Below are 27991 nucleotides of genomic sequence, written 5' to 3' on the forward strand. Positions count from 1 at the left end.
GTGGTCTGAGCACTCTTAACTGATGTGGGAGTCCCCTCTGTGTGCTGTGATTACCATTAATGAATAAAAAACCTGCTTTGGACCTATAGCAGGGCAGAAAGAGCTAGGTGGGTAAAACTAAAGTGAATGCTGGAAGAAAGAAGGGTGGAGTCAGGGTGAAGCCATGGAGCCATGGCCAGAGACAGACATGCCGAAACTTTGCTGCTAAGCCACTGTCATGTGGCGATACAGATTGATGGAGATGGGTTAAATTAAGATGTAGGAGTTAGCCAATAAGAAGCTAGAGCTAATGGGCCAAGCAATGATTTAAATAATACAGTTTTGTGTGATTATTTCAAGGCTAAGCAGCCAGAAACCAACAAGCAGCCTGCTGCTACACTTAACTACTGGACAGTATCTCCAACCCATTACCATAAGAAGGCTAATTTGCCCATGCTAGGTGTCTGCAACAACTGTATACTTGGCATGCATGCACCCAGGAAACTGCTGATGCTCTTGGACTCGCAGCACACAGGAAGGGCAAGGCATAGAGGGGAGCAAAGGCAGGAGGTCAGGACTGTGACAGAACACTAGACCAGGAAGAGTTTGTCATTGTCCCTAGCCCCAGCAGATGCACGACTACACCATGTTCTACTCGCTCCTAAGGAGAAGTAGAGGTATGTTTTCTACTCTTACGTAAACAATTATGTGTTTCAGTGCAGTTCTCCAGGCTGCTGGGAATTCTATAAACACTGGCTTTGCTGAGTCCTATTTTCACTCAATATTTAGGGATTCTTTCTTTTTACTATTAGGAAACATGTGTGAGTGAAACCTTTTCCAGGGCCCATCTGTTCATATTTTATTCATCTAGTGTCAGAATTCTCTTTTCCAACAATCTGTTCCTAGAAGCCCAGTAGTCCTCAATAAGAACTGACACAAAAATGGGACTGTTAACCTTTGGTTTATCTGAATTATGATATGCTTACACTTAATTGATTATTTTAATTATTGTAAAATAAAGTCCATTATTATAAGAAAGGAAAAGGAAAAGAAAGCTCTTGGGTCAGTAAGGTAGACGTCTGCCAAGTATGATAACCTGAGTTTGATCTCTAAAACCCCTATTTTTTTCTTTAAAAAAAGAAAAGGCTGGGCAGTGGTGATGCATACTTTTAATCCTTACACTCAGAGACAGAAGTAGGCTGATCTCTGTGAGTTTGAGGTCAGCCTGATTTACAGAGTGAGTTTCAAAATAGCCAGGGCTGTTATATAGAGGAACCCTGTCTTGAGAAACCAAAAACCAGAACAGTAGCCAAGGCTTGGACTCCCAGACTTGGGGTGCAAACACAGATGAGTTTGTGCACTGGCTCAGGTTTGCACACTAGGACTTGGAGTGCAGGCACAGATGGGTTTATGCAGTGGCTCAGGTTTGCACACTCAGAATTGGGGTGCAGGCACTGAATGATTCCCAGGTCTTCTGCCAGTAATCCTAAACTACTAGGTGAATTCCCAGCCAGAGAAGAAATCTGTCTCTGAAAGAGCTGATTGACACCTCATGTTGTCTTCTGGCCTCTGTATATTTGCATGTAAATCTGCACACATGCACCTGCACATACAAATAGATATTTTCCTTATAATGCAATGTATCTAAATTAGAATATAATTAATGAAGTGAAGTTATTTCCAATAACAAAAATCCTCTCATTTAACTTGAACCACATTTTACTTCCTTGTCCTTGCTCTTCTGGGGAGGATGATATAGTCTGAGATTCCTCTGCCTTGGCTCTGGGACATTTCCTCTGTGTGTTTTCATCTGGTAGGCTCTTGCAGACCTGCAGTGACTTTATGTGTCTTCATGTCTCTGTGGAAAGTGGACATTTTTGCCCCTGTACCACATTCCATTATTTCTTACATTCCACACCACATTTGAAGCATTTGCCTCAATTCATCAAATTGCTTTTAGCTGTCTGAAAAAAATGACCTGAACTGTCTAAAAATATTCCCACTCACTTTAGTCCTCTGTTGGCTTTGCCAGCTTTCATTATAAATATGGCCACTTACTACCACCTTCTCAGCACTACACAGAATCTTGTGGCTAGACGGACGCATGCCTGTGTTTTTTCCCCAGTGCTTCTCCATTGTCTGGTGCATCCCCCTGGGAGTTATCCAGACCATGTGGTGGGCTGCAATATCAAAAACATCATAAGGAGTAGAAACCATCAATCAATCAACCAACATCATGGATGTGTGGATAGGACGGTTGATAGTGTGAAGTATATGATTTAAAGTTGGAAAACATTGTTTCAGATCAATGTGGTAACAAGACTGCCTACAGGCCATTTCCTTATTCCTTCTGCACTCCTGGATTTGCGTTTTCATTCTCATATTCCCAGATGTTCCTGACCAAATATTTTGTTTTAAATTTGGAACAACAATAACCTTCAGATGCAAACCCATATTCTCACATATCAAATGACATTGGATTACTTATGTTTTGTCTAGCAATCTTAGTTTTGTTTAACAACCTGAGTCTGAAGAGATTGCTCTTCTTCCATGTGACCTGATTTTGGCCCCAGAACCCACATCAACTGGCTCACAACAACTTGTAACTACAGCTCTAGGAGATCTAATGAGTTTACCCATCCTCACATGACATAGATACACAAAGACACATATGCACATGAATAAAAAATAAAAATTAACCCTACATATCTCTGGTTGGAATAAGTAATCTTTCCCTGCCTCAGCTGAGTACAAACAGCCTTCAGAACTAGTGAAAAGGTGACAAGATTAAATGTAGAAAGTGATTAAAGAAAGAAAAAATAAAACAGGCTGAAAATGGCAAACTGGAGAAATAATAGTGTCAAGCCAGGAGAAGCAAAGCCAGTAGTACTGTAGGAATGAGAGGAACCCAACCAAGTGAGAGAGCACTCCACAGGTCAGCAGCAGTGGGCTTGGCTCATAGGCAGGTCTACCTGGTTTTGACATTGTAAATATCATGAAGAGACAGAAATTCTGTTGGTCATTAGCACAGATTTATAGAACATATAGATACAACATACTACAGCCATTTCAAAAGAGTGTTGAAGCTAAGTTCAAGGTCCCCAGTGAACACATTTTGATTGGAAGGTTGGCATGCCTGACTGCTGGCCTTATTGACTTGACTGTGGCTATTTCTATACTTCTCACTTAGCAGACATTAAATGTTGAATATTCATCAAAACAGCTTTTGAAAATAACTGCAAAATTAATCAAGTAATTACCAATAGGTGATTCAAATAATTTGGCCTGTTTGATCACGTTAGTTCCTAGAACCTTATCTAGCAACATTAGCTAATAATTACAGTCATTACCCATTCAATAAGATGCAGAGCAACAAGATGTGTCTTTTTTTTAAATTTATTTATTTATTAAGGATTTCTGCCTCGTCCCCACAACCGCTTCCCATTTCCCTCCCCCTCCCCCGATCAAGTCCCCCCCCCCCCTCATCTGCTCGAAGAGCAATCAGGGTCCCCTGACCTGTGGGAAGCCCAAGGACTGCCCACCTCTATCCAGGTCTCGTAAGGTGAGCATTCAAACTGCCTAGGCTCCCACAAAGCCAGTACGTGCAGTAGGATCAAAAACCCACTGCAATTGTTCTTGAATTCTCAGTATTCCTCATTGTCCGCTATGTTCAGCTAGTCCGGATTTATCCCATGCTTTTTCAGACCTAGGCCAGCTGGCCTTGGTGAGATCCCAATAGAACATCCCCATTGTCTTAGTGTGTGGGTGCACCCCTCGTGGTCCTTAGCTGAGAAATCTCTTATTATTGTATTCCTTACAGGCCTTGCAAATGATTTCTTCTGCAGTAGCACAGTTGTATGTACAGCTCTTCTTTCCTTCATATCTTTGTTTTGTAACATCTTATCTGCAGTATGTTAGGTATGTGGATGTATGTCAGGCATCACAGAAAATTTCACTCTTGGCCACATGTGAGAGTACTGTAGGCTCTTCTAGTCTTAAGTCATTTCTATGTAATTCACAAGCTATATAAAGGTTGAGAGGCTTATTTAATTGGCTGTGCTGCCCAGAGCCTAGGTCTCTCTTTAGACACAACTCTTTCTGTATACCACTGTATGTGACTTTACAGCTTTGAATAAGCTTTGTATTTAGATTTTAAAATTCTTTTCAATTCTATTTAACTTAATTAATTTAAAAATATTTTTTACCAGCTGCATATCATGTTATATGTGTTGCAGGTAGTTTATTTTGGATGTTTTCCCAAAGGCAGAGAAAAAATTTCACTAGAAGATGATTATGTAATTTATTCTTCACCTATTATGAATAAGGTTTCATAAAAATAATTACAGTGGTTTGACCTTTAAGGGGCAAAGTTTCACAAGAACATGCTGTGCAATATTGGGGAAAAGTTGTGATTTTCATGTGTTAATTCTTATTATGTAAATTAATATAGAGAGATTTTTTATAATTATGGCGACAATATGAACTTTTCCTTGCTCTCTAGCTCAGAATCTGAAAAGAGTCACATTCTACCCACACACATATCATGTCACTTCCTTGTCATTGATGTAGCTCAGTGACAGAGAGCCTGCCTACCATGCCTGAAGCCCTTGATTTGGCCATTAGTACTGCAGACAAACAAAGCCATCTTCCTGTATGAGTGACTGTAAGATTGCTCTTTTTGAAGTGGTGGGTAGTCACTGGTGTACTTGGCTGAACATGGTACACTATTGAATACAAAATCTTATGTTTTGTTGAGTTCTGTTTGTTGTTCTAGGAAATAATGGTCCATGCTCACAACTCACCATGATTTAGCACCATTTCAGCTCTTGCATTAGTTTTAAATCTTGGGTTAAAATTGGTATCTAACCAGTAGAAGTCTTTATTCTGCTTCTTGTTAACTTTTAAAATTATTATCATTTTGAGTTGATGTACAAAATAGTAGGTTTCTGTATGACAGTTTCATATATATTGGCGCGTGTGCGTGCACACACACACACACACACACACACTATTAACTTTTTCATCTCTTATTTGCCTCTTCTCCCTCCTGCTGTTCCCTTTCTGCCCCCAAATACTCTCCTTTTCTGCGTTGAAGTCATATAAAATGACACGAGAGTTTATTTAAAATTGTATAAAAATATATACAATTATAGAAAAAACACACATGGGTTCTGTTTCTCAACACATTGGCTCTCCCTTCCTCTCACCTCTTTTTTCCATTAATACATTTCTTTCTCAACTAGTTCCCCTTCTGTTTACATTCCATGTATATGCCCATGTAAGTATGAACACATATTTAGTTTATAAGTATAAAAAGACACACATATTTGTCTGAGTCTATTTTGCTTGCCATTTTCCTGCAAAAGACACAATTTTCTTCTTCTCTGTGGCTATATATATTTTTCTTATCCATTCATCTGTTACTAGGCCTCAGCTTGGTTCCCTATGTTGGCTATTTTTAATAATGTTGCAGTAAATAGGGCAAGCATGTCCATGCTATGATGAGTTTGATTCCTTCAGATAAATAGTCAGTAGTGGATGAGGATTGCATTGAATCTATAAATTGCCTTTGGTAGAATTGCCATTTTTACTATGTTGATCCTCCCAATCCAAGAGCGAGGGAGGTCCTTCCATTTTCTGGTATCCTCTTCAATTTCTTTCAATGCCTTATAGTTCTTGTCAAATAGATCTTTCACTTCCTTGGTTAGATTTACGCTAAGATATTTTATCCTGTTTGTGGCTATCGTGAAAGGTGAAGCTTCTCTGATTTCCCTCTCTGCTTCCATATCCTTTGTGTATAAAAGGGCAACTGATTTTTTGGAGTTGATCTTGTATCCTGCCACATTACTAAAGCTGTTTATCAGCTGTAAAAGTTCTTTGGTGGAGTTTTTGGGGTCGCTTATGTACACTATCATATCATCTGCAAATAACGAAAGTTTAACTTCTTCCTTTCCAATTCAAATCCCCTTGATCCCATTATGTTGTCTTATTGCTATTGCTAGAACTTCAAGCACTATATTATAGAGGCATGGAGAGAGTGAACAGCCTTGTCGTGTTCCTGAGTTTACTGGGATGGCTTTGAGTTTCTCTCCGTTTAATTTGATGTTAGCTGTCGGCTTGCTGTATATAGCTTTTATTATATTTAGGTATGACCCTTGTATCCCTAATCGCTCCAATACTTTTATCATAAAGGGATGTTGAATTTTGTCAAATGCTTTTTCAGCATCTAATGAAATGATCATATGGTTTTTTTCTTTCAGTTTATTTATATGATGGATTACATTGATAGATTTTCATATGTTGAACCAGCCCTGCATCACTGGGATGAAGCCTACTTGATCATAATGGATAATTTTTCGGATGTGTTCTTGGATTCGGTTTGCCAGTATTTTGTTGAGGATTTTTGCGTCTATATTCATGAGTGAGATTGGCTTGTGATTCTCTTTCCTGGTTGAGTCTTTGTGTGGTTTTGGTATCAGAGTAACTGTAGCTTCATAAAAGGAATTTGGTAATGACCCTTCTGTTTCTATATTGTGGAATACATTAAGGAGTATAGGTATTAGGTCTTCTTGGAAGTTCTGGTAGAATTCTGCATTGAAACCATCTGGTCCTGGGCTTTTTTTGGTAGCGAGGTTTTTGATAACAGCTTCTAATTCTTCGCGACTTACAGGTCTGTTTAGATTGTTCACCTGGTCCTGGTTTAATTTTGGTAAATGGTATTTATCTTAAAATTGTCTATTTCTTTTACATTTTCCAGTTTTGTGGCATACAGGCTTTTGTAGTAAGATCTAATGACTCTCTGAATTTCCCCTGTGTCTGTGGTTATGTCCCCCTTTTCATTTCTGATCTTATTAATTTGCGTGTTCTCTCTCTGTCGTTTGATTAGTTTGGATAGGGGTTTATCAATCTTGTTGATTTTCTCCAGGAACCAGCTTTTTGTTTCATTGATTCTTTGGATTGTTTTCTGTGTTTCTATTTTGTTGATTTCAGCCCTCAGTTTGATTATTTCCAGTCTTCTACTCCTCCTAGGTGAGTCTGCTTCTTTTTTTTCAAGAGCTTTCAGGTGGGCTGTTAAGTCTTCAATATGTGCTTTCTCTGTTTTCTTTAAGTGGGCACTTAGTGCTATGAACTTTCCTCTTAGGACTGCTTTCATAGTGTCCCATAAGTTCGCATATGTTGTTTCTTTATTTTCATTGAATTCAAGGAAGACTTTAATTTTTTTCTTTATTTCTTCCTTAATCCAGGTATGGTTCAGTAGTTGACTGTTCAGTTTCCATGAGTTTGTAGGCTTTCTGGGGGTAGCATTGCTGTTGAATTCTAACTTTAATCCATGGTGATCTGATAAGACACAGGTGGTTACTAATATTTTTTGTTACTGTGTAAGTTAGCTTTGTTACCGAGTATGTGGTCAATTTTTGAGAAGGTTCCATGAGCTGCAGAGAAGAAGGTATATTCTTTCCTCTTTAGGTGGAATAATCTATAGATGTCTGTTAAGTCCATTTGCTTCATTACCTCCATTAATTCTCTAATTTCTCTGTTAGGTTTCTGTCTGATTGACCTGTCCATTGGTGAGAGAGGAGTGTTGAAGTCTCCTACTATTAGTGTGTGCGGTTTGATGGCTGCCTTGAATTTTAGTAATGTTTCTTTTATGAACGTGGGTGCTTTTATATTAGGGGCATAGATATTCATGATTGAGACTTCATCCTGATGAATTGTTCCTGTTATGAGTATAAAATGTCCCTCTCCATCTCTTCTGATTGATTTAAGTTTAAAGTCAACTTTGTTAGAAATTAGTATGGCCACACCTTCTTGTTTCTTAGGTCCATTTGCTTGATAAGCCTTTTCCCAGCCCTTTACTCTGAGTAGGTGCCTGTCTTTGTGGTTGAGGTGTGTTTCTTGTAAACAGCAGAATGTTGGATCCTGTTTTCGTATCCAATTTCTAAGCCTCTGCCTTTTTATAGGTTTGTTGAGCCCACTGACATTAAGAGATATTAATGACCAGTGGTTGTTAACTCCGGTCACGTTTTTAGTAGTAGGGTTTGTGTGTTTCCCTTCTTTGAGTTGCGCTGGTGAAGGGTCTCTAGATGTCTGAGTTATTGTGGTCATTGTTGGACTCCTTGGTTAGTGATTTTCCTTCTATTATTTTCTGTAAGGCTGGATTTGTGGCTATGTATTGTTTAAATTTGTTTTTATCCTGGAAAATTTTGTTTTCTCCATTTATAGTGAACAAAAGCTTGGCTGGGTATAGTAGTTTGGGCTTGCATCCATGGTCTCTTAGTTTTTGCAGTACATCTATCCAGGACCTTCTGGCTTTCATGGTTTCTATAGAGAAGTCAGGTATAAGTCTGATAGGTTTACCTTTATAAGTAACTTGGCCTTTTTCCTTTGCGGCTCTTAATATTCTTTCTTTATTCTGTATGCTTTGTGTTTTGATTATTATATGGCAAGGGGATGGTTTTTTTTTCCAGCCTATTCGGTGTTCTGTATGCTTCTTGAACCTTCATAGGTACATCTTTCTTCAGGTTGGGAAAGTTTTCTTCTATAATTCTATTAAGTATATTTTCTGGACCGTTGAGCTGCACCTCCTCTCCTTCTTCTACTCCAATTATTCTTAGGTTTGGTCTTTTTATTGTGTCCCATATTTCCTGAATGTTTTGTGATGAGAGTTTGTTTGACTTGCTGTTTTCTTTGATCAGTGCATTTATTTTCTCTATGTTATCTTCAGAATCTGAGATTCTTTCTTCTATCTCTTGTATTCTGCTGGTTATGCTTGTTTCTGTAGTTTCTATTCATTTACCTAGATTTTCCATGTCCAGCCGGCCCTCTGTTTGTGTTTTCTTCTTTGCCTCCATTTCAGTTTTCAAGTCTTGAACTGTTTCCATTATCTGCTTGATTGTTTTTCCTTGGTTTCCTAGGGTATCATTCACTGATTTACTCAATTCCTCAAACTTTCTGTTATACTTCTCATCCATTTCTATAAGGGCGTTTTTTATATGCTGTTTAAGGGCCTCTTTCACTTTCATAAAGTCAGTTTTTTCTACTTCTTCTTGATTAAGGTGTTCATGTCCTCCTGTTGAGAAGTCGCTGGAGGGCGTTTTTTATATGCTGTTTAAGGGCCTCTATCACTTTCATAAAGTCAGTTTTTTCTACTTCTTTTTGATTAAGGTGTTCATGTACTCCTGTTGTGAAGTCGCTGGGTTCTGGTGCTTTCATGTTGTTTTTCAGATTGTTGGATTAATTCTTGAATTGGCACCTGCCCATCTCTTCCTCCGAATACTCCCCTATGGATCTTCTTTTACAGGATCAGGTCTTCTTGCCCACTGATGTACCTTCCCAGTGATGTCACTCCCCAGTGATGGTTCTCCTGTTGTCCAGATCGGATCTCCGTGGTGCTTGGGTAGCTCGCAAACAAAGGGCCCACCCTGCTTGCTGCAGGCAGGCTATGGAGACAAAGGAACTACCGCCCTCCCTTTTGCCCTCCAGATTCACCGTTCGGTCCCAGTGCCCCAGCAGGCTGAGCTGGGAGGTGCTATGCCACCAAAGAGGGGAGGGAGGGAGGAATGGAGGAAGGGAGGGAGGGAGACAGGGGGTAGGGGGTTCTGGATGTAAGCTGGGTGGGATAGGAAGAGAGAGGAGGTATCGGGCAGTATAGCCCCTGCAGGATGACCAGGAAGTGGAGGAGGGATGAGGATTGTCTGAGTTCCCTGATCCCTGCTGCCACCGCCTTTGACCTTCATCTTAACAGTATTTTCTGTCATTTTTCTTCCTTTTCCCTTTTCTGTCTCACCCTCCCTCCCTCTCTCTCCTTCCTTCCTTGCTTTTTGTTTTGTGATGAGGTTTCTCCTTCCTTCCTTCCTTCCTTCCTTCCTTCCTTCCTTCCTTCCTGTTTTGTGATGAGGTTTTTTCTTAGAGCTAGGTTTATTTGCAATTCTCTATTTTTTGCATGCTGGCTTCACAGAATTCTCTTGCCTCAGTCTCCCGAGTGTTAGATTACAGGCACGGACCTCCATCTTGAATGACAGCCAATCTGACTAGATGAAATAGTATTTCAATGAAGTTTTATTATGTCTGTCCCTGGTTAATCAAATAAACCAGGTGGAAAGAAGAAATGTAAATGCCCAATGTAGAGATGAAATCTTATTCCTTTAGACAAGAAAATGACTTCACTGCTCTAATTCATTGCATTAATATCAGAAGTCCTCACTCTTCGAATAATATGGCTTGGCTGATAAGCCACAATTTTAGCTGCCAGGTCTCCTGGAATATGTTAAATAGTCAGTTACTTTCTTTCAAGTAGAATTATGCATTTTTACTGTGTATTTGGATGTCTTTCTCAAGAAATTTTGTAAACCAAGACCAGGTTAGAGTTATTGTACCCTCTATTTAGAATACTGAGCCCAAATAAGTTAGAACACTTTATATGAATACAGAACGTCATGTCAGCAGACACTGTAAATGTATTAGAATACTTACCCTACACTGTAAGATTACTCTTTTAACACTGTGTTTTCTGTTTCATTCAAGTGACAGTTGACAGAGGTGCATATAATTTAGAAATTTAGAGTGACCCAAGAGACAGACCCAAAACCACATTGTCAAATTTTGTCTTGCACTTGATTGCAAAACACACATCGTTCTGATGTGCAGACTCTTCATTTTTCAGAAGAATCATCACAGGGGAATAGAGAACTGTTTGCAGGACTATTGTGAGGGTTAAACAGGAAACAGGACCTTATATTGATGGATTCGTAAAGATTTCCTCTGTAACACGTCTGAACCAGGTCATGGTATTGTACAATCTCCATGAATTAACAATGAGAATGGTTTATACTTCCCTAGTCACAGACCTGAGAATTATGCATTTCTGTACAAGTTGAATACTTTCTGCTGAAGGGATACATGTAATTCATTTGACATTAGAGAAAGATGACTGGTGCTGAGAATGAAATCATGGGACAAATAATCACATTTCAGATTCCCTGGTATAAGTTTTGCTCTCAGATTTCAGTACTTTGTGTTTTGATTAATGAAATAAAGATGAATTATACAGCCATGAGCTACAAAGTGAAAAATTGAGCAAGACAACTACTTGTTATTAAATGATTCTCATAACAGATTAACCATTACACTTACATATTCAGATCCAAGTTGGAATAAAAATTCATCATTTAAATGCAAAATTTTCGTATTTAAAAAGTGTGTGTAATGGGCATGTCTCAGTGGGTAAAGTGATTGCCCATAAGCAGGAACACCAGAGCCTTGTGTACTGATGTCAAAGCTGCATGTGGGGATGCTTGCTTATAATGCCATCACTGGAAAATGTGGTGTCAGGGGAGCCCTGAGACTTTCTGGGTCATCAAATGGATAGGCTAGAGGTTCCATCATAGACCTGTCTCAAAAAAATAACTTGGGCAATGACTGAGGAAGATTCCTAGTGTGGACCTCTGACCTACCTAAAGGCAATCACATTAACATGGCTTTATGTAAAAAAGAAAAATGTTTCGATATTCTTTGCTGTTGAGTATTGTTCCTGTTTTCCATTGATCAAATTTTATTTTAAGTTAACTTTGAATAGTAACATCAATTTTATCCTATAAAAAGGATTTAATAACTTTGCTGTTGAGTTTGCAGGATGAGATCTGCAAGTTGGTTTACTTACAGTTGATTTCTTTATTTCAACGCTTTTGGTACCTGACTTTTGTCCCCCTGCATTTTACTATGTTGGATGGGTGGTCAATAACATTTGGAGTCTGAAGGGGTGACTTGTGACTTTTAAACACTGGTCATCTTTTCTTCCCAACAATGGGACATTGATTGGCCAGACAGAGTGCCCTTTTTCTTTCAGTTATAATACTTGTCAGTGGATTTCTCAAAAATACATTCTTAATGGTTAGGGATATTTTTGTAGTTGTTTTTAAACATCCATAGGGAAAAGCAGAATTGACCCCTTTACAGCTTGATCATTGATTTTGTCATGCAGGTGAATCAGTTTGCTACTATTTTTCCAAATTAGTTCCGTGAATTCAATTTGACACAGTTATAGTCATCTTGAGTCATACCTGCTGTGATTGTCCCTGAGCAGTCCTGGGCAATTTCCCTTACATGGTTTCCACAAATACTAAACCTAGAAATCTGATTGGGTGGAGTTATACTAGGCTTCAGTGCTAAAAATGGACGTGACTGTGCTCCACTATCTTCAGATGAACCAAAGGTACATCCTGGCTTGATTAAAGTCACTTTTGTCTTGATGAGTACATGTAGTTCTACATTCTCTCCAAATTGTGGGAGTTCATTAACATTGCCACCCAGGACCAAGCTCCTGTCCCGAATATGGCTGTCTCTTTCTTTGGTCTCACAGAATCTTGGAGCCAGTTGCTTTGTGCTTTTTACGCTTTTATTCTTCAATTCATTAAAAAAAAAAATGCTGTCATCCAATTTGGGGGCTGAAGAGATAGATTTTCAATTTTAGATTTTTCTTTGTAGGACTTATTTTCGAATGGGCCCCAGACCTCACATTTGTGACACAGTTGCTTTACTGTCAAGGCGGACACCCAACCTCTAATATTTTTGCTTTTTTGTATTTATAAGTTTTTCATGTTTAAAATTGTGTGTGTGCGTGCGTGCATGTGTGTGTGTGTGTGTGTGTGTGTATGTGTGTGTGTGTGTGTATGTGTATGAACGTATGTGCAGGGGCATGTGTACCTGTATGTAGAGGCCAGAAATTGACACTTTCTTTGACCTCACCATTGTATATCCTACTTTATGAAACATCATCTCTTACTGAACCTCCTGCTCACAAGTTGCTGGCTACGGAGCAAACTCCAGGGTTCTTGCTACCTATAACTTCCCAGGGGTAGAAGTCTAAGTGTGCACTGACACCCAGTGTTCTACATGAACTCTGGGTATATGAGGTCAGGTTCTCATACTTGTCGGGCAAGAATTTTACTGATCCATTTCACCAACAATGTTATAGATTTGCTTAGAACTGTTGTTGTTTATCACATGAAGGGTGTTGAGGCTTTCCTCCTTCCATATTGACCAATGCAAATGGTGCTTTCATTGGCATGGCCATAAGGGTCCTTACCATATACCTCATATACAAGGGGAGCTTCTTAACAATCTTTTAATATGATTGTACATAATACTGAAGAATGATATCCACAGGATCAAGTGACAGTATTTTGTCTCCAGACTGTTAAATTTATTTTTTCCAAATAAAGGCAATTTAAGAGCCTTAAAGTTTATTTATAAAGATATGTTTTGTGAACATAAGTTTTGAATGTTGCCTCAGAGTTTGTGGGTTTTGTTTGGTTTTTAGTTAACATACAAAGTAATACGTTTCATTTTGGTGTTTTCATAATACTTTGTCATGGTTGATCCTTGCCTTCTTCTGTCTATTTTCCGTCCCTTAAACTCTTCCAACCCTGGTAGTAGTCTCTTTTGTACTTCCTGAATACAAGTATGTATTACTCCTCCCTCACTTCCTCAAAATCTTTTCTCCACAGTCAGGGTAGCCTTTCTAGTATCTTGGTTTGTACCAATGCATTTAAGTATGTACCCATATGTCATGGTCAAAGCTAGAATTTTTAAATATATATGCAACATTCATCTTTCTGAATATTTGTTACCTCACTGAGTGTAGTAATTTCCAGATCTATTCATCTTATGAAAATTTCATATTTTCATTTTTCTTTATGACTTAATAAAAATCCTTCATATGTATGTTTCAGAGAGTTAGTATCCATCTCTCTCTTGATGAGTATCTACTATCATTCCATTTTATTGCTACTAGGAAGAGTGTAGCAGTGAAAATGGATATGCAAGTAACACTCTGATAGGACATAGAGCCCTTTGGGTATGTGCCCAATGGTGGTACCTTGTCATATGGTAGTTCTATCCTTTTTCATTTTAGAACTTCCACACTGATGTCCATGAGTTCTTCATTTCTCACATCATCTCACATTCTGACTAGAGTGAGTTTTAACTCCCATTTGCCCATCTCTGTCATATGGTAGTTCTATCCTTTTTCTTTTTAGAACTTCCACACTGATGTCCGGAGTTCTTCATTTCCCACATCATCTCACATTCTGACTAGAGTGAGTTTTAACTCCCATTTGCCCATCTCAGGGCATAAAACACTCTTAACAATATATATTGATCATCGATGTTTATTCTTTTGAAAACTCTCTATTTAATCTATTGACTCATTAGTTGATGGGAAGTTTTAGACTTTTTTATGCTTAAGTTTTATGCTTATTTTCTCATTTCAGGTTCTAACACCCTGTCTGAAGTGTAGTTGGGATTTTTTTTTCATTTCATAGTTTGTCTGTGTTTTCATTCTATTTATTTCGTTATCTGTGAATCTTTGTCATTTAATGGAACCTGATTAGTCATTTCTTGACATGATATCCTCTGCTATTGGAGCCTTGTTTTCAGAGGGTCATTACATAAGCCTCTATCTGGAAGTGTTTTCCTATGGTGGTTTCAGCATTTCACATATTAATGTACCAAAATTTGATAGACTTTTAATTGATTATTGTTCAAGGTGAGAGATGTGGATTCATACTTCTACAGGTGGATATCTGGGTTTACCAGTTGCAATCTCATTTTTTGTTTTGATTTTGTTTTTGTTTTTGAGATCATATCTAGAAAGCCATTACTCATTGTCAAGATTTTACCTATATTTCCTTTCAATATGACAAAAATTTCAGGTCATTTATTCTTTCACTCATGTAGAGTTGCTGTTTTAACATAGGAGTGCTCTAACCTTTGTTTTGTATTTATGTGTCTGATTTTCTATTTACTTCTTATTAAAATGATCATCTCTTCCTCACATACATTCTTGGCACATTTGTTTAAGACCAGTTTATCACAATCCATAATTTATGTTCAGTATATCTTGTTCCATTGATTTAGCTGTGTATTTTTGTCACTATCAGACAGTTTTGATTATTGTAGCCTTTGAGGATACTTTGAAATTAAGTAGTTTATGTCTTGCTCAATTGCATTGATATGTAAACAGCCTCTTGTGGTTCCAAATGAATTTAAGTTTTTAATGCCTATATGAATTATTGGGATTTTATAGGAGTTATATTTAAACTATGGATCATTTTGAGTTGTAAGGACACTTTAATAATATTTATTCTTTCAGTCATAAATATATGGAATTCTCCCATTTACTGATATCTTCAATTTTTTCATCAATTGCTGCTTTACCTGTGTATGGTAGTTGATGCCTGTAGTAATAAGGGCAGCGGGGCTGCGTCCCCAGCACCCCGGCTGCCTGGCTAGCTTATGCCCGAAATAACAACACACAAACTGTATTTATTTAATCACTGCTTGGCCCATTTCTATCTAGCCTCTTCTAGGCTAATTCTCACATATTAATTTAGCCCATTTCTAATCATCTGTGTAGCGCCCCTAGGTGTGCTTACCGGGAAGATTCTAGCCTATGTCCATCCTGGGTCGGAGCTTCATTGCGTGCATCTGCCTGGGAGCTGGGAGCATGGCGTCTCTCTGAGGCATCTGCTCCCGGGAGGAGAGCTGTGGAGTCTGAGCTCACTTCCTCTTCCTCCCAGCATTCTGTTCTGTTTACTCCTCCCACCTATCTTCTAACCAATGAGGGCCAAGCAGTTTCTTTTTATTTAACCAATGACGTTCCTCCATCAGATGCCTGTATTCTCAGCATTTGGGGGTCAGAGGCAAGAGGACTTTCATGAATTAGATGCAAATCCAGGCTAAGTGAGTTACAGTCAAGCTTGAGCTGGAGAGAAGGACACTGTATCATAAGTAAAAGCATTTTTTAGTTTTTAATGCTTGGAACTTTAAAATACTCTATTAAATATACCATTTATCTCATTGTTGCCACTGCTTAAATTGGATTTATAAATTGAAGGATAGTTTACTATATGTAGAAATGCAACTGTTCTCTTGGTATCTTTTATCTTGTCTCCTTCCTGAATTTGTTAACTAACAGCTCTTGCTGGATTTTACAGTTTTCTGTAAATGTAAAAATCATGCCATCCATAAACAGAGACAATTTTGCATTTTCCTTTCAAATTTGTAGTCCTTTTTGGGGCCTCTCATTTGTGTTCATTTTTCTCTTTAATCCAAATGATCATATTTAGTATTCTCTTAGGAGTGATTTGGTAGACTTGAATTTATATAGTCTTTTTATAGCATGGAAGCTTTCTTTCTCCTTTAACCATGGTTTAAATGTTTGCACATTTTTCTATATTATTCAGCTGTAAAGCTGTTTACTTGAAAACTTTCCTTTTATATCATAATGTAGGTGTTTGTCACTAACACCTTTTCTTTTAGAGCCCTTTGTCTTGTATGCCAACCATTTGACTTGTTCTTCCATTTCACCTGTTTCAAGGTATTTTCTGTTTTAAATTTATTTACCCATTCATTGCTTAGAAATTTTTTAACTAGTTTTCATGCATTTGTGAATATTTCAACTCTCCTTTTACATAATTGCTTTTTTAAAAAAGATTTATTTCATCTTTTGCCTTTGACACTTTCCTTTCCTTTTTAAAAGAGATTGTGTTTCATTTTTATTTGTGTATTCCTGTGCTTTCAGAGGCAAGGGGAAGGCATGGGTTCCCTTGGAGCTGGAGTGGCAGGCTGTTGCTAGCTGCCTAATGTAAGGGCTTGGACATGGACTCCAGCATTGTGTGAGAGCAGCAAGCATGTTTACCCACTGAGCTATCTCTTTAGCCTTCCTTTCAATAATGTCTAATTTCACATGAGCATTCAGAGAAAAAGTTTTGTAGGGTCTGAGTCTTGTTTCATTGTCACACACATGTTCCTTCCTGGCGGCTGTTGTGTGTTCTTATGAAGGATGAACATTCTGTTGTCATGGTGGTTCAATGACCTAAAGCGTCACTCAAGTCTGGTGTTTCTTCACTTTGTTCATGGTTGAAAGAAAGGGACTGAATTCCTCAATTGCTATTTCATAGTCATCCCTGCACTTATGAAGGTGCCGAGTTCCTGCACTGTTATGTCATAGTCAGTCTACCCCTTATGAAGGTACTGAGGTCCTCCATTATGTCATTGTCACTCTTCCACTTATAAAGGTTCCTAATTCCTCCATTATGATGTCATAGTTAGCCCACCACTTAAGAAGGTTCTGAATTCCTCCATTGCTATTCCATGGTAAGCCCACCACTTATTCAAGTTTTGCATTCATAGATTGAACAACAATAGATAAAAAAACATGTAAAATTTTACGTTTGAACCAAATTCTTAGACAATGGTTCGTGAAGCATTTAGCTTTTATCTTTATTTTGTGTTTTGTTTGTTTTACATGCCGATCACAGTTTCTCTTTCCTCCTCTCCTTTCATGCCCTCCCTTTCACACATCTTGCCCCAGCCCCATCTTCTCCTCCTCCATTTCTTTTCAGAAAAGGATGGACTATGTTTTGAGATAGTCTTACTATGTACCCATGACTGGCCTGGACCTTACTATGTAGACCAGGCTGGCCTTGAACTCACAGAAATATGCCTACACCTTCTCCCCAAAACATGCACCACCCACTCCCAATCTGCCTAACAATTAAACTGTATAAAGCAGTGCCAGTAACTTATAGGTGATTTAAAGCATTTGGAAGGATTTCACATTAGTGACCTGAACTCCTATACGTCTGGTACCCATTAGGGACCTAGACCTCAAGTCTCCATCAAATCTATTGCTGTCTGCCATTCTCTTTAGCTATATTACTACTTCCTTTATATTTTTAGGTACTGTGTTGAACGTGTGTATACTTAAAGTCATTATATCATTTTGATAATTAATTCCTTTATAATGTTATATTGATTTTTGTGGCAATACTATTATGTATAATACAGATAATGCCACATACCTTTTTTGCTTATCAGTTGCATATTTTAGACATATTCATTTTCTGTATGCATTCATTTTATTCTTTATAGAAATCTTTCATGGATAGATGGCTTATATATGGATTTTATCTTTATTTTTACCATTCAGCCCTCTGTGGTTTTTGGTTGGAGAACTTAGTCCATTTCCATTTAGAATAATTCTTTATGAGTAAGGATTTACTCTGGATTTTTTATTTGTTTCCAACTGTCATATAATATAAAGATCCTTCCTCATAAACCATCTTCATTTATGACTTGATAACTTTTGAAGTCAAGTCTTGGATCTTATAAACTGTCTATTTGCTATGGGATATTTTTCTGTTCCTAAGCAGCTTACACAGAATATTTCAAAGTTATGCTATTTTAAGTTAATTACAACTCAATTTTGGTCACATGTAAAACAATGTATTCTGGAGTGTGAGGGTACGATGGCCATTGAGGTCCAGTTCTAAACTGAGGTCACATGATTACTTTCCTCTCCTTCAGCTATGCATAGGATCTCCTTTGCTAATTTCTGATACATGGATTTGAGGAATAGTTGTAACACGGAAGCATGAAATTGCTGTTCCTACCTTCCCCATTGAGTGTTCTTCCTATTTCTGTGTCCCATCCATGTAGTATTCTCTTATGTTAGTGCAGTAGTCTTGAATGGCGGCCTCTTGTTTAAACAAGTATAGTTTTCCATGATGAGATGATTCTGGGCACTCTTCTTTCTCTTCCTTGGTGATATCTCTGTTAAAAATCCTGGGGGGGGGGCTTGGTTTGGAAGAGATCAGGAAAGGAGTAGCGATGGTAGGTGTTTAAGAAATAAAAGATGTGAAACCTTCCATGGGTCTTCACTTCATATGCCTGAGCAGCTTTTGTGGTCTGTGTGTTTTTTCCTGGGGGACCACCTATCCTGTGCCCAGTTTTCTTCAATTGTCTATAGTTATTCATGTAGGGTACAGGCCTCCTGGTATGTTCTCCATGTAGTTTAGCATGTTCATTGGTGTTATCTTGTTCAGCCCATGTTTGGGCAGTCATGTTGGTGAGACTTAATGAGTATAGCTTCTGATGTTACTGGAGGAGATACAATCTCACAACAAAGTCCTGATTTTCTGACTAGTATAGTCTTTCCACCTCCTTTCCCTCAATGTTGTCTTAGGAGTATTCTGTAGATATATTTATTGGAACTGGGATTCACAACTTTGCATTTTGATGGGTTGTGGGTTTTTGTAATAGATTCCATGTGTTGAAAAAAGAAGTTTCCTTGATGAAGAGTTCAGACTATATTTATCTGTGGGTATAAGGATAAATGTTTAAATTGTTGTCAGGATTGTGCAGGTGTAGTAAGTTAGTGGTTGTAAATTTTCCTCCAGTAGCCATGACTTCACTAGCATGAGTAGTTAGGTTTCCAGTATCAGGCACAATTTCTTTCTTGTTGAGCAAGTCTTAGAGAGCTGTTTCATGCTTTTTTTTGTAAGGGTCAATGGGTACTACTGATTAAGGCATCAAATCAAAAGCATGAGCTTTGCAGTATTGGGTTTTAACGTGTGCTGCTTCTTCCATGATGTGCTCCTTCTGTGGCATGGAGCAACAAAACTCACCTCTGTGTGAGCAAGCGAATAGGCACACACGTTCTTTCAATGATAGATTGGCTACACATTTCCTTCTCCTTCATACTAACTTGAAATACATCAGTGTTTGTAATAGTCAACCATACCCATAAGAAATGATCCCAAAGGTATGCATCAAATTTATAGCTCAGTTGTTCCTTCTACTGACATCATCATCTGTTTTGTAGAACATTCATTTGTTTTGTAGAACTCTTGGGAAAAAACGAGTTGCTGGCATCAGACTTTCAGTAGCACTGTGAGTCAGCACTAGCTTTCATAGAGAAAGGCCTAGAATCTACATTTTTACATCACAGAGTTGTCTGCTTTGGTGAGAGAAAAACTTTCATAAAAAACTTAATGTTAAGCAAGTCATCATAACAGGAGTATCAATTGCTGCCTTAAAATAAGATCATAGTTCTAAACATAAGGTTTGTATAGAGTGTAGGAAATACTACTCTGGCAATATGAGCTCTTCTAGACATAAATTATGAAAGTTACATAAAATAAATAAGCTAGGTGGCCCAAGCTCATTCCCAAGTGTGTCATTTTTTGTGGAGAGGATAATCAACTGCTATAGTATATATATGAATTTTATGCTTATTCTCTTAAAATATTTTAAAGCAATAATGCAGAAATGATCAGTATGCAGAATCCAAAGTTCATTGCCTCACATTGGGGCTAAATTTTAAAATGTATGGATGAAATGAGCCCAAATTTAATCTTGCTATGCATGAGTTTAAAGAGCAATATTCAATAATGCTATAAATCCACAAGAATCTCTGCATATTGCAATTATTTTTCTAAAAGAAATGAAGAAACAAAAAGCACATATCTACCCAGATGCAGCCAATGCTTTGTCATTCACGTGACATTTTTGGCTGTTGTTAAGAGTCACCTGATCAAGCTGGAAAGATATTTCTTGAAATGATGCATGGTTTGCCGTGCATGCCTTCATTGTGCTTACCGCCATTATGGAATAACGCGTCTTATTGGGAAAGACAGTGATTATGTCTGGGGACTCTTGCTCAGTCAGCTCCTACAATAACACTGATGTTTTATGAATCATTTCAGATTTCAGAGAGCTACGCCTTCCTACCAAGAGAAGCGGTGACAAGATTTCTAATGAGCTGTTCCGAGTGTCAAAAAAGAATGCACTTGAACCCAGATGGAACCGACCACAAAGGTAGCCACAGTGCCCAATAGTGAGATTTGAAGTCATTTTTCTTCATATGATCAATTTATGCCTTACGTTTTATAAAAAGGGGGAAGAACGAAACATTTCAACAAGTCATAACATCTCATTTCTTCAAGTTGTGAGCAGTGTATCCTGTGTACCTACTTACAAAATAATCCAGGATCCACTCCTAGAATGAAATTTCAACAGTACAAGTATTATTTTTGTAACACTGTTTTAATTTCCACGATGGTACTACTTTTTGGTATTTTAGATATATTCAGCAAGAAAGTTCAATACTATAAATAACTTTTCCAGTCTATAGAATACCTTTTTTGAAAAAAATTATAGACTACATAAAATGCCTTCAATTAAAATTTTTATATAAACATAACTTGACTTTTCTATTTATTGAATTATATAGATAATTTTGTTAAGCATTAAAATATTTCTCAATAACCAGATTAATCTTATAGGCATATTTAAGATCCTTCCATGTGGTAGAAGATAGCCTAACTCCTAAATGAAAGAAAAAAATAAAAAGCAAATTTCTTTTGTATCCCAGTAATACACACACACACATAAACATACACACACACACACACACACACACACACACACAACTATTCACTGAAATACTTTTTTAAGCACTTAACCAGCATGTTAGTTTTATTTATTGTTATTCAGGATATTTAAAGTTACTCTACAGTAAGGAATAGTGGATTTGTTCAGTCTGTTGATTTGGGCCAACATAGTTTGTAGAAATTTGCATTTTATATTTTGTACCATTCATCTATAGTGCTTTTGAGTTTTTTAATCATTAATTACTGAAGACTATATTTTAATTAGATGCACTTATTCACCCTGAAGTTGCAGCTGGAACACAGTGTCACATTCATCATGGACTTAAAATGTTCTGTTGCAGATAATGGGAAGCCTCCTACATTGGTGACCAGCATGATTGACTACAACATGCCAATCACCATGGCGTACATGAAGCACATGAAGCTGCAGCTGCTAAACTCACAACAAGATGAGGTAAACCAGAAACACCTGTGACTGCATCACCTATCACTATGGGTTTGAGCATGGTGCCAAGTGAAGGCTGTAATTTATATTGTTAATGAAAAGAAATGTCACCAGTGCCTCACTGATTTCAAAAGGGTATAAAGGTGCCCCATCCAGGACGCAGTATCCCTGGATGAGTCCATCTTCCTTAGTGCTGTGTGAGATAGATTCCTTTTTCTTACTAAATCACCACTGAGGCGGTCTTGGCAAAGAGTGACAAATCCTGAGTATCCTTACCCAGAAAGCAGCCAAGGACAGAGAACCTTTGAACCTGTCTTCTGTGAGAAACTGAAAAATCAATTTAAGATCATTTCCAATTCAATCATGTCCCTCTCAGCCACATCTCTATAGGTCATTTTTCCTATGAATTATTATTTAATAATATTGTGTTTAAACATCTGCATTTTTCAGAGAGAAATTGTCACAATTCTTTTTATTACAGACATTTTCATGTTTCAGATTATTGTTGTAATCTCAATCAACCCATCTCTTACTGGGTTGATTCAGTCCCAGTCTTACTGGGAAAGATTCAGCATGTCTGGCCTGGCAGCTTGCTTCATGGCATCTGCCTGGGAGAGGGGAGCATGGCCTCTGAGCTCACTTCCTCTTCCTCCCAGCATTCTGTTCTATTTACTCCTCCCACCTATGTTTTAACCTATGAGGGCCAAGCAGTTTCTTTATTGCTTAACCAATTAAATCAACAGATTGATATATGACACTCCCACATCATTTCCCCTTTTTCTGTTTAAACAAAAAAAGAAGGCTTTAACTTTAACAGAGCAAAATTACATATAACAAAACAGTTTTCAAGCAAGAATTACAGTTACAATATTTATATCTATTTTATCTTTTATCATAACAAAGGAAAACAACTATAACTATCTATCTTTTCTTCAACTGCATTAAAGACTCCAGAAAGATACAATATTACCTAAGCAAACAAAAAATAAGCAACTTTCAAACTCTAGAAATGACAGAGACATCTTTCTGCCTGGACAGTCACCCAAAGTTTCTCTGCACTGTTGGGGCATCCATCTTCGGTCTACAGTCCCATAGTTTCCAGCAGACATTTCCATGAAGCAGGAAATTTCAAAGGCAGTCACTATCTTCTTGTCCTGAAGAATGTCTTGAAGACTCTTTCATGAATCAGGAACCCCGAAAGATCATCTCACCTTTAGGCAAGTTCAGTAGTCCTCTCTCTGTGGGTTCTCTGTGTCCAATTTATGCAATAGTCCAGGCAAGAGCAATTTCTTGCCCAAATGACTATCAAACTCCATAAGGATCCTCTTCGATGCCCATTGTCCTCTTGAAGTAGATTGGTGCTGCCAGGAGCAGAGTGTCTCATTGTCATGAAAAGTCCTAAGTTATTAAAACATTTAAAATGCCATATTCTATAATCTTTTAAAAATATGAAGAATATCTAAAATATATCTATGTTCATCTAGAAAATCTTAACTAACATGACTACAAGCTTGACTATTATTGATTATCCATTAACAACCTATATACATTACATTTTTAAGTGAACTACATAATCACAATACCTTAATCAAGATCAGAAATACATATACATATAACAAAATTGACATTAAATTTAAATCACTAAGCAAAATCTATGCTAATGCAAATTATTTATACCTATATCATATCCCCCTTTAAATGTAAAAGAACATTTATAAACAATATTTGGGAATATGGGCGCAGTTATTTCTCTCCAAACTGCTTCCTGCTGAATGGGGGCGTCGTTAATTAGGGCACCATTCTGTTGTAATAAGAGCGGCGGGGCTGCGTCCCTGGCACCCCAGCTGCCTGATAGCTATGTCCCGAAATAACAACACACAAACTGTATTCATTTAACTACTGCTTGGCCCATTAACTCTAGCCCTTAAAGGCTAATTCTCATATCCTGATCAACCCATCTCTAATAATCTGTGTAGCATCAGTCTTACCGGGAAAGATTTAGCATGTCTGGCCTGGCAGCTTGCTTCATGGCATCTGCCTGGGAGAGGGGAGCATGGCCTCTGAGCTCACTTCCTCTTCCTCCCAGCATTCTGTTCTGTTTACTCCTCCCACCTATGTTTTAACCTATGAGGGCCAAGCAGTTTCTTTATTGCTTAACCAATTAAATCAACAGATTGATATATGACACACCCACATCAGATTATTATATTCCATTTGAATCTAGCAATGTACTGTCATATATCTGACTCCAAATTTGTATTTATTGGTAGTCTCTAGAATTCTAGTCCTTATTTTGATAAAAGAATTTGTGTTTGTGGAGGGGGGAGTGCATGTGTGTTCTGTGTATGTTTGTATATATGTACATGTGCGTTTATGAGTTTGTGTGTCTATCTCTGTGTTTTTGAGTTTGCATGTTTGTCTGGGTATGTCTTTGTGTGTGCCTGTGTATGAATGTATGTGTGTTTGTCTGTGTATCTATGTATGAGTGTGTGTGTAAGCTACTTGTATTTTTCATAAACAAGTAAAGGCAATCAGCACACTGTATGAATTTAGTTAATCCGCATTAACTAGTTGTTGTAAGGGGAGGACCACTTGTTTGTCCTGGCCAGCCAGCTAGTTTATACCCGAAATAACCACACAGAAATTGTATTAATTAAAACACTACTTGGCCATTAGCTCTAACTTCTTATTGGCTAACTCTCACATCTTGATTTAACCCATTTCTATTAATCTGTATATCGCCATGTGGCAGTGGCTTACCAGGGAAAGAGTCTAACTGGTCTTTGGCAGATCCATTGTGTCTCTTCTCTTCCCTTCTTCCTCCCAGCATTCAGTTCTATTTTCTCTGCCTACCTAAGTTCCACCCTATCATCTAGGCCAAGGCAGTTTCTTTATTCATTAACCAATATAAGCAAATACACAAGCAGAAGGACCTCCTACACCAACTAGTCATCACTACTGACAAGAAGAAACATTCAGATTGTCTATGTTGGAAACAGACCTTCAGGCTAATAAGTTCCCTCCTTGAACATTCCCTGTAAAAGGAAATGTGGTTAAATATTTACTTTAAAAATACTAGATTATTTGTAAAATAAGACCAAAGTCTACTATAATTACTTTTGGGCTCTTTTATTCATAAAATTTAATCTGTCTTTTTGTTTTTCACTGTACTTGACAAAGTTTTTTTTGAAACTACAGCATTCTTTTTCCTCCATATAGTTGTGGTTCACTCTCTAAGAATATCTCTGTAGTTGACATATTGCATTAAATATTACCAAGTGGCCAAAAATAAATGATTGAGTTAACCATAATAATGCCATTATACTAAAGACCTCAAAGTCAGATTTTCAAAATGTGTCTCTTATGTCTGTTACTAAGAATGAAACAACTGACACCATGGTCATTACAGAATTGAAAAAAATAACGTTTCATAGAAATGCTACAGTTGCCAAATTATTTGTAGGAAACTAATATGGAGGTCAATAAGCTTATTTCTGTGCTCCAATTATGATCAGCTTTGTGCCAACCTCAGCCCACATATTCTGAGTCCTTCTGACTCTAAAGCATAATACATGTTTGAACTAAAAAGCAGAGCATTTAAATTATAATTAGGGAAATTATCCTTATCACAGTTTGATATTATTAACTTGAATGCATACTGTTTTAAAATAGTCAAAGAAATTACTTGTTATTAGAGTATTTACCAAATTTTAGAAAACTATAACTACCACAGATTTGAGAAATTGAATAAGATAAGCAAGCCATACTGAACTGAAACTCAAACAAGGTAATCTTGATTGTAATCTGTTTTTAAATTTTAATAAGAATTAATCCATTAATTTTACCTGTATTTACTGAGTACCTTTTAGGTACTCTTAGAAATCAATGAACAAAAATTTTGTATTTATGAAGCATGTCTTCCAGTGAGAGGGAAAGACAATAAGGAAAATAAACAGTAAGACTAGGCAAGTAAAAAGATGTTTAAACTGTAAAAAAGAAAGAAGAAAGGAAGCTCAAAAAGAAATCCATTCAGAATGCAAATCAGTAGTACAGAACTCATCTCCTCCTGTTTTTGAGGTCCTGGGTTCAATGACAAGTACCCTAAAAGTGAAAAAAATGAATGATCAAATGAATAAAGAGATTGCATCATTTGAGCAAAATTGAAAGAAATGACATGTGTTGTTAGTTATAATATATTGCTGTCATAGACATCATGGCCAAGGCAACTTATAGAAAGCTCTTTCTGGCTTATAGTTTCAGAATCTATGATGGCTGAGTGAGTCAAGGAGTAGGCAGTATGTTGAGGGCTTCCTTCTTTAACTGTAAGCTCCAAGCAGAGTGCAGTAGGAATGGCATGTAGCTTTGAAACCTAAAATGTTGCCACCAATTACTTACTTCCACTAGCTAAATTATACGTCCTAAGTCTACGTGGCCAGTACCACCAAATGGGAGCTATGTATTCAAACTTTCTGATTCAAACCAACATAATCTGGTTCTTGGCCCATAGGCTCATGTTCATTCATATACTAATATAGAATGCTTCTAGTCTAACATCAAAATTTCACAAAGTATTTTAGTCTCAAGACTGTTTAAAAGCCCAAAGTCTGTTCTGAGACTCAAGGCAATCTCTTAATTGTAAGCTTCTATAAAATAAAAAAAGCTAATTACATACTGCCGACATACAATGATACAGAATAGTTATTACCAGAAGGGAGGAATCTGCACATAGTGCTGGAAAACTGGACCAAAGCAGAACTGGAACATAGCAGGAAATATATTAAATCCTGTAGCTCCATCTCCAATGTTAGAGGATGTGAATGGCCCGGTCTTCCAGCTTTGCTTCCTGCAACATATCTTTCTTCTTGCTCTGGGAGATTTTTCTTTAGAACGGACCAAAGACAGGAGGTATCAGATAGTGGTAGGTGAGTGGTGATGGAGTCTGGTGAAATATTTCTCTATTTACTCCAAGTTCTTTAGTGATAAAGGATGCAAGAGTAAGATTGTTGGAGAAGTTGTCAGAAGTTTAAGAAAAAAAATGGAGAAGTTGAAATTTAGATGGTGAACAGTGAGGACATTTGATTCATGACCAGATACATTATATAGGTAATTTAAATGAATGCTTACGATTGTGTTCATTTCACGAATAGTGGAGGGAAAACTGAAACCAGTCACTTAAGTATTATAAAAGATGTGGTCATATACAATGGCATCAACCATGTTCTGCAAACCCTGGTCACTGGAGATGGAAAAGGATGTGATGAAGGGAAGGGGCTTATAAGGATGGCAAGGGGATAACAGAGGGTGTGGACAAGCAGAAAATAATCAGAATATATTATATACATATATGAAGCTGTTGATCAACCAAATTAATCAATAACATTTCAAAAAAAGAGATTATACATTTGTAGTTGTTGGTGATGAATGTACAATAAATGATTATGGGAGCAACCTGGCTTTAAAGACTGGGAAGTTAGATCATTGGAGGAGCCATCTTGAAAGTAAAGATCAAGTAAGTGAAATAGCCATGGGCTCTGCATGAGCTCTTAGTGTGTGATGAAGTTTTAAAAAGAGTCAAAAAAAGGGGCTGAGTTGCAGACAGAAGTGTAGTTGCCCCGGGTCGAGGGTAGTGTCCTTTGCTATGGTTTTGTTAAAATGTTTTATAAATGGATCCATACATTTAAAATGAATGCATTGCATGAGGTATAACAGGGAACCTGTTCTATAGCTTTCATCTGTACTGTCTGGTTTAATAGTTACAACTGACTCATGTTCCATTACCATCTAGAAAAATCCAGGGTTTTTCCTAACAAAACAGATAAGTTGCTTAAATCAGAATTTATCTGATATTAGAGCTCAATGTCTGGCTCATTCATAACACATGCATTTTAATTATTGTTATTGATTTAAAATAGTTGATATAAGATATGATCTAGCCTAGAGAGGAATAAGGTAAGTAGATTTAAGGTACATATTTAGTATATATAATCCTTAAAAGTTAGTGGATTGCCATAAATTATTACTTCTTATTATTCCATGGATGAAAAATTCAGAATGAACTTCTATGGAAATGCTTTCTGTTACTCAATGACATTCAATTACACTATCTCAGCAGATTCAATAGTCCGGATGGTATGAGAACATTTCATTTAATATCTAGGTCAATGAAAATAAGATTAACTCATAATTCTTAAAAATAAAAAGAGAAATGCATAGCTCCATGATGATTCTCTCTTGTAATCATTTTAAAAGGGTTTATTATTAGAACATTTTATATAAACATGCTAAGCATTTTGACTATGTTTGTCCCCTTTGCCTCACAATTCCCCTCAGG

At 37.3% G+C, this 27991-nt stretch overlaps 1 protein-coding gene across 6 annotated transcripts in view; it reads left to right on the top strand.

Moving 5' to 3' along the window:
- LOC121441864 (nucleolar protein 4) overlaps nucleotides 1-27991 on the top strand; it is a 356406-nt gene that overhangs the window by 106207 nt on the left and 222208 nt on the right. For all 6 annotated transcript variants that reach the window (XM_041643194.1, XM_041643188.1, XM_041643189.1 and 3 more), the window contains 2 exons: nucleotides 20529-20640; nucleotides 21557-21669. In XM_041643194.1, coding sequence (XP_041499128.1) covers nucleotides 20529-20640; nucleotides 21557-21669 — 225 coding nt within the window. The remainder of the gene's footprint in view (nucleotides 1-20528; nucleotides 20641-21556; nucleotides 21670-27991) is intronic.

The sequence above is a fragment of the Microtus oregoni genome, unplaced genomic scaffold (genome assembly GCF_018167655.1).
Source record: "Microtus oregoni isolate MIOR12 unplaced genomic scaffold, Mior012 000082F_ref0000272, whole genome shotgun sequence".
Classification (NCBI taxonomy): Eukaryota; Metazoa; Chordata; class Mammalia; order Rodentia; family Cricetidae; genus Microtus; species Microtus oregoni.